A 12,164-nucleotide genomic window follows, 5' to 3' on the forward strand; every position below is an offset into this window, starting at 1 on the left:
GACTACCTCACCTCTGAAGTCCCGTCCAATCATGAGGTTTGATGACTTTTGCTCTTCCTTGATTCCCCATAGTCAATCAATGATCAAGGTCTGTTGTTGCTTCTTCTGAGAAATCCATTCATCTCATCCTTTCTACTTCCATTGTAAATACCCTATATCACTTCCTTCTTTTGTTGAATCCTCCCCTTTGTTCCAAAATCATCAGTGCCTCCCTATGATCTACCAAACAACACTGCTTATCCTGATATTCAGAGCTATCCCAAACCTACCTTAATCCTACCTTTCTGCCTTATTTGCTTCAAATACCCAATATCCTTGAAAACTGGACCATAAGCTATTTTCTATTCTTCTTTCTCTCACCTCAGCACCCTTGCTTAACTTTTCTCCCATGTCTTGAATTGAGACCTTCTGCAACACCCTCTCCCATCCTTCATCTACTGGAATCCTTCCCTTACTTAAAAAAGGCCCAGCTCAGGTGTTATTTTTTTCCATGAAGACTCCGCTAATACCCTTAAGCGGGAAGCTATATTTCTCTCTTCAAATTTCTCATAACCCTGTCTAAACCACTCCTTTGCTTTTTATCACTTTCTGTCTTATGGTTACTCATGCACATGACTCATCCCTCCTACTAAACTATAAGGGCCTTGAGGATAAGAACTCTATCATATTTCATTTTTATGTCCTTATTTCACTTAAGACCTAACATAGTCCCTTGCACACTAGAGATGCCCCATAAATAAATATCTGTTGAATTAAATCAGATTGAAAGACACTCAAAAACAGATGCTGACCAAGTTGTCCACTCTGGGGGGGAGGCAGGTAGGGGGCCCTGAACCTAAGATCTCATTGCTATAAAGAACTGCTGGGGAGTCCCTTTACTAAAGCAGACTGATACCCACTCTACAACTTAAAATGTCAGTGTTACCTGGGACCCCCAGAGTCACTCTGTCAGCATGGGCCAAGACTTGAATCAAGGTTTTCCAACTACTAGGTCAGCTCTCTGTACATGACACCATACTGGCTGACTGAGCTTATACTAAGATGAGTGGTCACTCTTCAGTCTCTATTTGCATAAATTGGAAATCCATCTTAGGGGAAGATATCTAGTCATAACACTGGGAATCAATGTCTCATTCTCTTAATCAGTAAGTATGCCTCACAATTACATAAGAGGCAGTATGACATAGTGGATGGGGGACGTGGCCTTGGGGTCAGAAACATCCAATATATAATATATATTAAATATATTAATATGTAATATTATATTAATGTATAGTAGTATAATATTATATATAACTTTTTTAAAAGATGTGAGCTCAAGAGCCTTTGTGAACTTGGGCAAATAACTTAATTTCTCAGTGACCCAAACAATTTAAATCATAGAAAAATTGCCACTATGTGTTGATTTTTTGAAGAAATTTTCTTATCTGGGAGTTCTTTACACCAATAACGTCACACATAAGGACCAACAATATTACTGTGTAGGGGAGCATTGTTTAATCACTTGAGTGTTGATCTTCGAACTGGGGAGACTTTTAGGTTCAAATCATGTGATACTCATGTGTGGTGTGACCTTGGGCAAGTCATTATATATTTCTCAAATCACTTGTCTCCTAAATCATAGACAGGTTACAGTCTCTCTTGGTAAAGGGAATTTCCATACTAGAAGTTTCCTGTGCTGATACAATCATAGATCTTTCATGGAATTCATGGCATTAGAGCTGATTATCTTTAAAATCCTTTCCAAGCATGTCATTTTATGAGTGTAAATAAATGAAACAAAAGTAGGCTTTGTGCTTAGAAATTATTTGTAATATATTACCCTAATAATACATTTATTTACAGGATGTTCTAGTCATTTATGAGTGGGACATTGTAAAAATTAACTAAATAGAAAAAGTAATAAAAATATAGATCATAACAAGAACATATAAAATTAATGTCTCCCATGCCTGGAATGGTTTCCTCCCCTGACCACTGCTTCCTCTTCATCTGTTGAAAACAATATCCTATTATTATTATGAAAAATAAAAATTTTCAGACTCAGCAACTCTTAGACTTTGTACTAAGTCAGAGAGCAGTGGCGAGAAATAAGAGGCCATTGAAGTATGTTCTTAGTTCCCTTTTACAGATTGGTTCATTAAGTTTGAGGGAAATCCACTGACTCCCCAACAAAGGTACCAGTGTGGGTTCAGTGGCAAAAATACAAGCTCTGGAGTTAGAGGACCTGGGTTCAAATCCCACCTCTGACCCTTGGAGACCTGCCACAAGTCACAAGTCTATGAAGACAGAATAATATGTAAGAAGTAGGAGTTGGTGACTTTGATATTTTCCTTACTCTTATTAATATAAATACCAGTGATTTCTGCAGTGGTTTTATATTTAGAGAACTTATAATCACAGGACAATGGGGAAACACTTATTGGAGAGCTTTATTCAATTTTTTTTATCACGAGATGAGAAATTATATTTATTTCCTTCCAAGGGGAAAATGTCCATACTCTGGCTAGATGGTTGCGCTGACAATTTCAAGGTTAATGCCGTCATTGTTTATCTTGCCACAAAAAATCCCTATTATTACCATGTGATTTCTCCCTCTAAGGATCCATGTTATATTCATGGATGTTGTCTTTTCTTTTTGGCCCCAAAGTTCAGAGAGGACTTTTCCAAGAACTTCTTTATCTCAAATTCTTTTCTGTTTGACTCTCTCAGAGCCAGAAGACTTGTTTTCTAAGCTGCAGTTCTATTTCTGCTGTGCGGTGTAATGTTGAGGAAAATAAGGTACCATGAGATTATAAGATTCGTTCATCTGTAAAATGGGAATAATGCCTGTTCAACCAAGGGGTTGCTAGGATGACTTAAATTTCAATTCTTCAGTGGATTCATGATCTTGTCAGTGTAAGGGGGGAAAATGGTACTGTCCAAGAATTGGAGTAGGCTGCCTTCGGAGGAGGTGCATTCTTGTGGGGTACATTGTAGGAAATATTCCTGTTTAGGTACAGGGTTGACCTTCTAGCTCAGATTCTCTGATCCTTTTGTCTGGTGTAATTATTGTATAATAGATAGAAAGCTGACCTTATAGCCAGGAAAATCTAGGTTCAAGTCCCATCTTTGACATATACTGGCTATGTGAGCCTAGGTAAGTCACTTAACCTCTTGATGCCCCCAGGCAGATCTTGAATACTACATTATAATAGCAGTTAGCATTTATATGGTGCTTCAAGGTTTGCAAAGCACTATACAAATATAAACAAACAAACAAATAAATATATATATATGTGTGTGTGTGTGTGTGTGTATATATATATATATATATTACAAACACACACACATATATCTCAGTTTGGACTCAGGAAGACCTAAGTTCAAAGTCTGCCTTAGCTGCTGACTAGGTATATGATCCCGAGCAAGTCACTTAACTTGCTTGCCTCAGTTTCTTCATCTGTAATATGGGAATCAGCCCAGGATTATTGGGAGGATAAAAATGATAGATTTGTAAAGTACTTTGCAAACCTTAAAGTGCTATATAAATGCTAGTTATAATTATTATTATATCAGATGCAGAGAAGGTGTTGACTTGTATTAGGCAGAGTTTCCCCAATCAGTGAAATCACAGATCTGGTCTCTATTTCTCCATTCTTGTTGGGGTCATTATCATTCACCAAAATGCATCCATGGTGTCTTAACTTTACCGCCATCTAATGGCAATCAGAGGCAGCAACAGGTTGGACAATCGTTTTTTTGGGACCCACCCAGCTAGCTCCCTGCAGACTATGTCAGAACGGGAACAGGACGTTTTCGATTAGATATTTTAAGGAGCAGACTGTTCGGCAGATTAGATAGCCATCTCTTTTCCCGTCCTGTACTCTCCCTTCTTTCCTATTTTAACCATCTGCAGAGGCATTTCTATTACTCATAACCTCTTGGCTGTTTTGTGGTTAAAAATAGAACAATATACATTTGTGACATTTAGCCTGGATCATATGTGCTCTGAGGCTAAGAAGATGAACTTTAGGCTAATACCTTGAAATTATATCCACCGTCTCCTCTTTTCCTGATTTCTTACTGGTCAAAATGAACTCAAAACGACCTATAATTTCATAGGTACAAAGTGTCTTTGAGACTTGCAAAGGTCATTACTTTCATTAAAATAATTGTGTGTGTGTGTGTTTTAAACAGATGGAGAGGAGACAGTTGTTAGGAGAGGAATTCATGTTCGGCATAGGTCACAGTAATTTTATACCTCCTTGTTATGGTTTATATTAGCATTATTATTATTTCATATCTTTAAATTCCCACAATAGCCCATTGATAAATGACATTCTGGAAACAAATGTATATTTATAGTTCAACATAATTTCATTTGTTTTTTCTCCCTTTTGGGTAACCAGCTGTTATCACTGAGATTGGTTTTAAATGCATGTGAACTTTCTAAGTCAGATAACTGGTGTTTGAAGGAAGCTTACGCATGAAATCACTGTTTTAAAAATAAAGTAGACTCTACCTCATCCAGAGTGGTTAGGTATAGTATGGTCAAAAACTTAGCACAGCCCGTCTCTGAGATATACCACAGTATTAAGTGATTCTAAACTTTGAGGGGGCAGTACTTACTTTATGGACCTGGCATTAAAAACTTTAAAATAGCTTCTGAGAAGGTTTAAAGTTTTCAGAGGACAGCGAGGTGGTTTAGTGGATGGAGCACCAGGCCTGGAGTCAGACCTGAGGTTAATTAAATGTGACCTCAGATATTTACTAGCTGTGTGACCCTGGACAAGTCACTTAAGCTTTCTTGCCTCAGTTTCCTTATCTGTAAAATGAGCTGAAGAAGGAAATGGCAAGCCACTTCAGTATCTTTGCCAAGAAAACCCCAAATAGGGTCATGAAGATTCAGACACAAATGAAGCAACTGAACAACAACAAAGTTTTCAGAACAAACTGCTTTTTTTACTCAATGCCGGCTTTAGTATAATCCTATTATGTTTAGGTGAAACTGTCTCAGTGATCATAGTGTTGTTAGGTTTGCTTATTTTTAAAACTAAGAGAGGGGAAATATGACCAGAATAATGTGACTTAGTCTAAAATCTATTAAGGAAAATTGGACTATTGAGTGTCAGATATAAACATACAGTCTTAACGTACTCTGAAACAATCTGAAAAAACAGACGTATAAAGGTTGACTGGATAATCCAGTATCTGAGAATCTAAGGTAGCATTTAGCTGATGGTGCCTGCCAGCCATAAGGGGAAATGTTTGTGTGAGGAATTCTTCACTTCCAAATAGCACGTTAGCACAGATCATTTAATGGTACAGAGAATGAAATCATTACAAAATGCTAAAAGCAAAATCATATGAACAAATAGAAATCAAAGTAAAACGTAAATAGAAGACGAAAGTTCACCAAAGTTAAAGTGTTCTACAGTTCCGAATTGGGGGAGAAGTAGATGCCTGAATGGACCATTTAATGGAGGACTTGTGACTGTCATTAGAATGATGGTTCAAGACTAAAACTTGTGGCCCTATGATGGTGTAAGAAATTAACAATCCATACACCTTGACTGTATAATCCTGCTTTGGATAAATATTTACGATCCACTCATTTAAAAAAACAAAACACACCATAGTACATTAATGAACGGAGTATCTAATGGGGAATAATTTACATTTTCATCTAAATAAAGGTTATCGTATAGGGAAACACTGAGGACAGACAGCTCCTGGAAACACTATTCCACAAGGAAGGCATGTTGTCAAGAGAACAGAGCTTAGCTTACTATAGTGACAAAATATTTTGAGAAGGGGATGATGCATTAGAAAAAATTCCAACAAATGGGACATCAACCAAAGAAAACATGCAGAAAATGAGATGCAGCATATGAGTTAAGAAAGGCCTAGGTTCACATTTTGTCATCTGGTCTTAGAAATCAGTGTCCGAGGGAACATACAACAAATAAAAAAGCATGGAACAGATAGAATAATACTGTTGGTGCTTATTTAGTTACTAATATGATGTAGACCAGTGGCAAGGAGCGCTGCATTGGGAATTTAAATCCAAATTCTTTACCACTTACATGACCTTGGGCAAATTCTTGCACGATTCTGAGCCTGACTTTTCTCATTGTAAAATGACAGCATTGTAGAAGACCATCCCTACGGTCCCTTTGAACTCTAAAATCTGCTTTTATTAAGCTCAATGGCTAATGGGAGGAGATTTGGATACCAGCCAAGCATCCTTAAAATACTTTAGTGGAACATTCCTTTAAAAAAATTTAATGTAATATATAAGCACAACTGAACTTTTTTTGGACACACATTATCTTCATTTTGATTTAATACCTAACATTGATATAGTGCTTTTTTTTTTTAAGTGAAGCAATTGGGGTTAAGTGACTTGCCCAGGGTCACACAGCTAGTAAATGTTAAGTGTCTGAGGTCATATTTGAACTCAGGTACTCCTGACTCCAGGGCCGGTGCTCTATCCACTGCGCCACCTAGCCACCCCGATATAGTGCTTTACATTTGTTATTTCATATATGGAGAAATGAGATGGTAAGTGCCTGGCATTCAGTAGGTATTAATAAATGCTCATTTCCTTCCTTCATTTGATCCTAATAATGACCCTGGGAGGTAGGTGCTCTTGTTATCCTGGTTTTACAGATAAGGAAAGGAAGGCTGGAAAGGTTAAGTAATTTGCCCAGGGTGCTGCAGCTGGTAAGTTTCTGAGACTGGATTTGAACTCAGGCTTTCCTAACTCCAATGCTCTAGCTGGCCAATGTACAGGACGGAACACTGAAGGGGAAACGCTAAAACTGTGAAGATGGGAAGGCCATCTCACGCCGGGGGTGTGCAGGACCCTACCCTGTGTGAACTGCTGTGACCTCTGACAGGTGGGCTGCAGGATCTCCTAGATATCACTGGGCTACGAGGAGGCTTAGCCATTACAAATATTTCTCTTTTTAAATCAGCCTGAAAAAACCACAAAGAGGATGGTCAGTTCCCTTCGCATGCACATACAACAGACATGCTAAAAAAAAAAAAAAGCACAGCAGCTATCCCTCTCCCACAAGGTAAGAGTTCCCAGTGCCTGGGCTACTGCTTCCTTGACAAAAGCCACATTTCTGGTATTACTGGGCTTATGGGGCTCACAGGACCCTCCAGGGGAGAAAGAAATCACAACAGAATATTTGCATACATTGGGGCAGCTAGGTGGCGCAGTGGATAAAGCACCAGCCCTGGATTCAGGAGGACCTGAGTTCAAATTCGACCTCAGACACTTGACACTTACTAGCTGTGTGACCATGGGCAAGTCACTTATTAATATTTGCATACATAAGCTGTTTGCTAGGAAGGGCAGAAAGCTGAGAACACACAGAAGGAATTTTGTCCTTAGCAAATGCATTAAAATTGAGCTTACTTATTCACTGATTTCCTCTGTGCATGTTTGAATAGAGAGGTGAGGGAGAAAGAGACTTCCCTTGGTATATATGTTCATCCCGAATGCCAAATGTCTATTGGATGTAAAACTCTTTCAGTGGAAGACAGTAACTTTCTTCTGGGGAACATGATAAAAAAATACAGTGAAGTGATCAAGACTGCCATAATTGAACTTAAAACTGTTTTGATAATGCCTTCCTAATGTCAGGAACACCTCTCCACAGGGTCCTGGGTTTTTCCACTGATCTATTTGGAACAAGCCATCATGGAAGTCTTTCTAGTAGTTGATTTGAGATGAATGCCAATATTTTGTCAATTCTGGAAGAAAACTGCCAAAGAAAGATCTCTGAACTCAGCAGACCTGGATTTCAGTCTAGCCTGTGCCAAGGCCTAGTTGTGGCAAGTCACTTCTGGGCCTCAGTTTCCTCTTCAGTAAAATTAGTGTACTTAACTAGATTAGTGGTGTCAAGCTCTAATAGAAAGGGGGCCACCAAACTATAGTAAGGATTCCTGGAGGCCAAATATTGACTTAGATGATCAGGTTAGCATTATCTGTGTTCCATTATATTTTTTATTTAATTTCTTAACTATTTCCCAATTACATTTTTTTTTCTTTCTTTCTTTTTTTTTGGGGGGGGGGTTGTTTTATTTTTTTTTAGTGAGGCAATTGGGGTTAAGTGACTTGCCCAGGGTCACACAGCTGGTAAGTGTTAAGTGCCTGAGGTCGGATTTGAACTCAGGTCCTCCTGACTCCAGGGCCCGTGCTCTATCCACTGCCCCACCTAGCTGCCCCCTCCCAATTACATTTTAATCTGGTTTGGGTAACACTTAGGAGTGTTGCCTGGCCTATTATTTCTAAAGCCCCTTTCAGTTCTCACATTACAGAATGTCACAGTGCCTTTGATTGATTTGGGGAAGGTTTGAACCAAGCTTTCTAGGGGGATTAGCAAAGGCTAGATTCATCTTTCCTCCTTAATGACCAAGGTATCTCCCTCTCTTTGTGGCACAGAGGTAGGGGATTATGGGTGATGATGATGGCCGATGTGTCCTGAAAAATTGGTTTGCTTTCTCTCTGTTTCAACCTTTGTTAGAAGGGATGGCTCACTGGATAGGAGAGAAGCCCCGTCCTATCTGGAAATGAAGATGATTTAAAAAGAAAAGATGGCAAAACAATTTTTTAAAAAAGGAAAAGAGAGAGTTATTATGTGCTAAAAAGTTTCAACATTTATCTCTCTTTGGTGGGCCAGAGCATTGCTTCTACCCAGGGGTGCTTGAATAGAAAATGAGGTCTGGGCAGCTAGGTGGCACAGTGGATAGAGCACTAGCCCTGGATTCAGGAGAACCTGAATTCAAATCAAATCTGACCTCTGACACTTGACACTTACTAGCTGTGTGACCCTGGGCAAGTCACCTAACCCTCATTGCCCCACAAAAAAAAAAAAAAGAAAAGAAAAGAAAAAGAGGTCTAGAGACCCAAGAAAGAAGGCTGGGTCTGGAATACAGTGGGCCTATAATTAGGTACTAGAAACTTGGGCACCATCCTACCTCCAAGTGCCAGGCCTGTTATCATGGGAAAACTCCCCCTGTGTGCAGGAGCAACCATTTTAGCTGGGGAAATTTTGCCTTTGGGGGATCATGTCTGTGGTTCGGGTGGTACTGTGGCTCTTCTATGTGAATGTTGTCTCAATCCACCTAGAAACCCCTAACCACTGTAAGATGTGCCTAGAGCCCATTTTTTAATTATACACTGTCCCAAAAGTCTTGGTACAGTTTAAAGCTTTCAACTACACTAAGAATTCTGGGACACCCTCTATTAGACAGTGTTAATTACAAAGTTTATTTGGAAATCTAAAAGATCTAGATTATGAATGACAGTACAGATCTTGACCTTATTTGGGGTTTTCTTGGAAAAGATAGTGGAATGGTCTGCCATTTCCTTCTTTGGCTCATTTTACAGATGAGAAAACTTAGACAAACAAGGTTGAGTGACTTGCCCAGGTTCACACAGCTAGTAAGCGTCTGAGGCTGGATTTGAACTCATGAAGATGAGTCCTCCTGATTCCAAGTCCAGTGCTCTGCCACCTAGCTGCCTCAGTGATGTCTAAGACCCACCTATTAGCATTTTGCCTGCAACAAGATTCTAGTGTGACTCCGCTGCAAACAGCCTAAATCTCTTTGCTCAGTTTTAGATAGGATCATGGGTGTTGGGGTTCAGTTTCCCTATCTTTAAAGTAAGGATGTTGGAAGACAAGGCCTCTGTGTTCCATTCCAGCTTTAGATCTAGGTCATTCAACCAGTCCAACGCCTTCATTTTACAGAGAAAGATACAGAGACTAACAAAGTCACAGGGAACAGAAAATTGGCATTAGAACTATTATAGCCTATATCAGATTGTTTGCTGGCTTCGGGAGGGTGGAAGAAAAATTTGGAACTCGAAATCTTACAAAAGTGAATGTTGAAAACTATCTTTATATGTAATTGGAAAAGATAAAGGTCTGGGAAAAATAGAACTATTATTTATTAAGGGAAAGAGTGACTTGGGGCGACATTTAAGACTGCAGATTCTATCCTCTGTGCTACACATTTAAGTGTATATCTCAGTACGTTATAATCCAGAAAATGGTAGTTTTGTTGTGGAATGCTTTTATTTAAATAGGACATGCATCCTGTACTTGTTGATAATATTGGAATTATGTTACTTTACAAACCTAGAAAAGTAGGCGATCCAGAAGGAAGCCAGCTGTTCTGTGCATAGGATTGAATCTCTTTCCCTTAATAGTCTAATATTTAGCATGTTTGTGTGCCTCTGGGTTAAAGAACTGCTTCTTCCTGCATAGTTTCCTAACCATTTTTCAGACAGCTGAAAAAAGAACCCAGGAGGTAAGAAAAGCCAGTGAAAAGAATAAAAAATTTTAACCTAAAAATGAAATTAAGAAATAAAAGTATATTAAAAAATTTTAATTGTGTCCATGTGTATTATAGTAAATCCTATTCTTATAAGTTTCTTCCTTTTCCCTTCGGCCTAGTGGTGAAAATAGATGCTTTCTCTCACTATTTCAACTGTCTTACTGGATTTCAGCGTCTATGACTTAATTTATTGGAGGTGTGTGTATGTATGTTGTGAATAGATCACCTAAAGAATATTTGAGAATTTGTATGATCTGACTCATTCGCTAGACTCAGATTGTGCCTTGCACTTCTCAATGTTTACTGTGTCTGTTATTCTCAATTCCAAAGAATAAATGTGGAACTTCAGTTATTTTTTAAGTTAATATTTTTTTGCCTCATCTCCCAGCCAGGGAAATGGTTGTTTTTCAGAAATCAATTGAGCTTGCTTAACAAAACTATTGTGTTGGGGGCAGCTAGGTGGCACAGTGGATAAAGCACTGGCCCTGGATTCAGGAGGACCTGAGTTCAAATCTGGCCTCAGACACTTGATACTTACTAGCTGTGTGACCCTGGGCAAGTCACTTAACCCTCATTGCCCCACCAAAAAAAACCTATTGTGTGTGTGAGATATGTTGACTTTTGAATTGAAATTTTAATTACCCCTTGTGCCAAGATTAGGCATTAATTTACTTTAATTATATTTTAAAGGGAATTTATATACCAGTTCAAGATGCCAGACATTTGGCAATGGATACTCTGCCATCTGCTCCATAGGTAGCATTCTTTCTGCTTATCCTATTTCTTTCAAGGCAGCATGGGCCTGTAGAAAGAGGCCTGCATTTGAAGTCAGAGGATGTAGAGTGGAACTATATAATTCCACTATTTTCTACTGGGGTAATTGTGACCTTGGGCCTATCACAACCTCTGAGAGCCTCAGTTTCCTCATATGTAACATATGGGAATTGGACTAGAAATTCTGTCTTGGACAGTTATATGATCCTGGTCAATCTACTTAATCTCTTTCTATCTCAGTTTCTTCATTGGTAAAATGGAAAAAAATAACAGCAATTAGTATTAGCATCACACAGAACGCTGGGATCAAATGAGATAATGTATGTAAAAAATGTTTTGCAAACGTTTTAAGGTTTGCTATATAAATAAGTAAATAACTAATAAGTAATCATAAATAAGGTGCTATATAATTGCTTACTGTTAGCAATTTCTCTTCAACCTGTCAAAAGTTTATTAAGCACCTACTACGTGCCAAACATCCTACTACCTAGCAAGGAGAAAAGTATTTACTTGTTACTTGCCTAGTACTTACCCATTCCAAAAGTTATACTGCCTTTAGGCCCTAGTGACCCTACTGATAGTTGGGAAATAGTAAGGAAGTGGTATGAAATGATAAACCTCAAGATTCAAACCTGATGGATTTGAAATGAAAGGTTTCTTACACTAATGTTCAACTTCTTTCTCCAATGGTTACTTGGAGAATAGAACTTTGTTCTCTTAAAGTTTAGGGACTTGTTTCAATCTTGGAGGAACAGCTGTGTCACCATAGTTTAGATAGGATCCTCAGAATTGGAGGTCATCTATTCCAAATGACTTGTTTTACAGATGAGGGAACTGAGGCCCAAGAGAAGTTAGGGAACTTCTTCAAGGTCACACAGTAAATGTTGGTTTCAGGATTAGAACCCAGATCCTCAGATTCAAAGCCAGGGCTCTTGATGTGACACTGCAGACACCATGCTTATTTAGTCAAATGTTAGCAATTAATTTTTCCGTAGAGTTTAGATCTTATAAAATGGCGATTAATCTACAAAGTATGGGTAATGTTTCACGTG

At 38.6% G+C, this 12,164-nt stretch overlaps 1 protein-coding gene across 30 annotated transcripts in view; it reads right to left on the reverse strand.

The window, feature by feature from the left end:
* The window catches only part of SORBS2 (sorbin and SH3 domain containing 2), a 511,092-nt gene that overhangs the window by 15,961 nt on the left and 482,967 nt on the right, over positions 1-12,164 (reverse strand). For 15 of the 30 annotated variants that reach the window (XM_043970499.1, XM_043970498.1, XM_043970500.1 and 12 more), the window contains one exon: positions 6,856-6,963. The exons of the other annotated variants lie outside the window; for them this stretch is intronic. In XM_043970499.1, the coding sequence (XP_043826434.1) occupies positions 6,856-6,963 (108 nt within the window). The remainder of the gene's footprint in view (positions 1-6,855; positions 6,964-12,164) is intronic. 30 annotated transcript variants of the gene reach the window in all.

Source organism: Dromiciops gliroides, chromosome 6 (genome assembly GCF_019393635.1).
Source record: "Dromiciops gliroides isolate mDroGli1 chromosome 6, mDroGli1.pri, whole genome shotgun sequence".
NCBI classification, from domain to species: domain Eukaryota; kingdom Metazoa; phylum Chordata; class Mammalia; order Microbiotheria; family Microbiotheriidae; genus Dromiciops; species Dromiciops gliroides.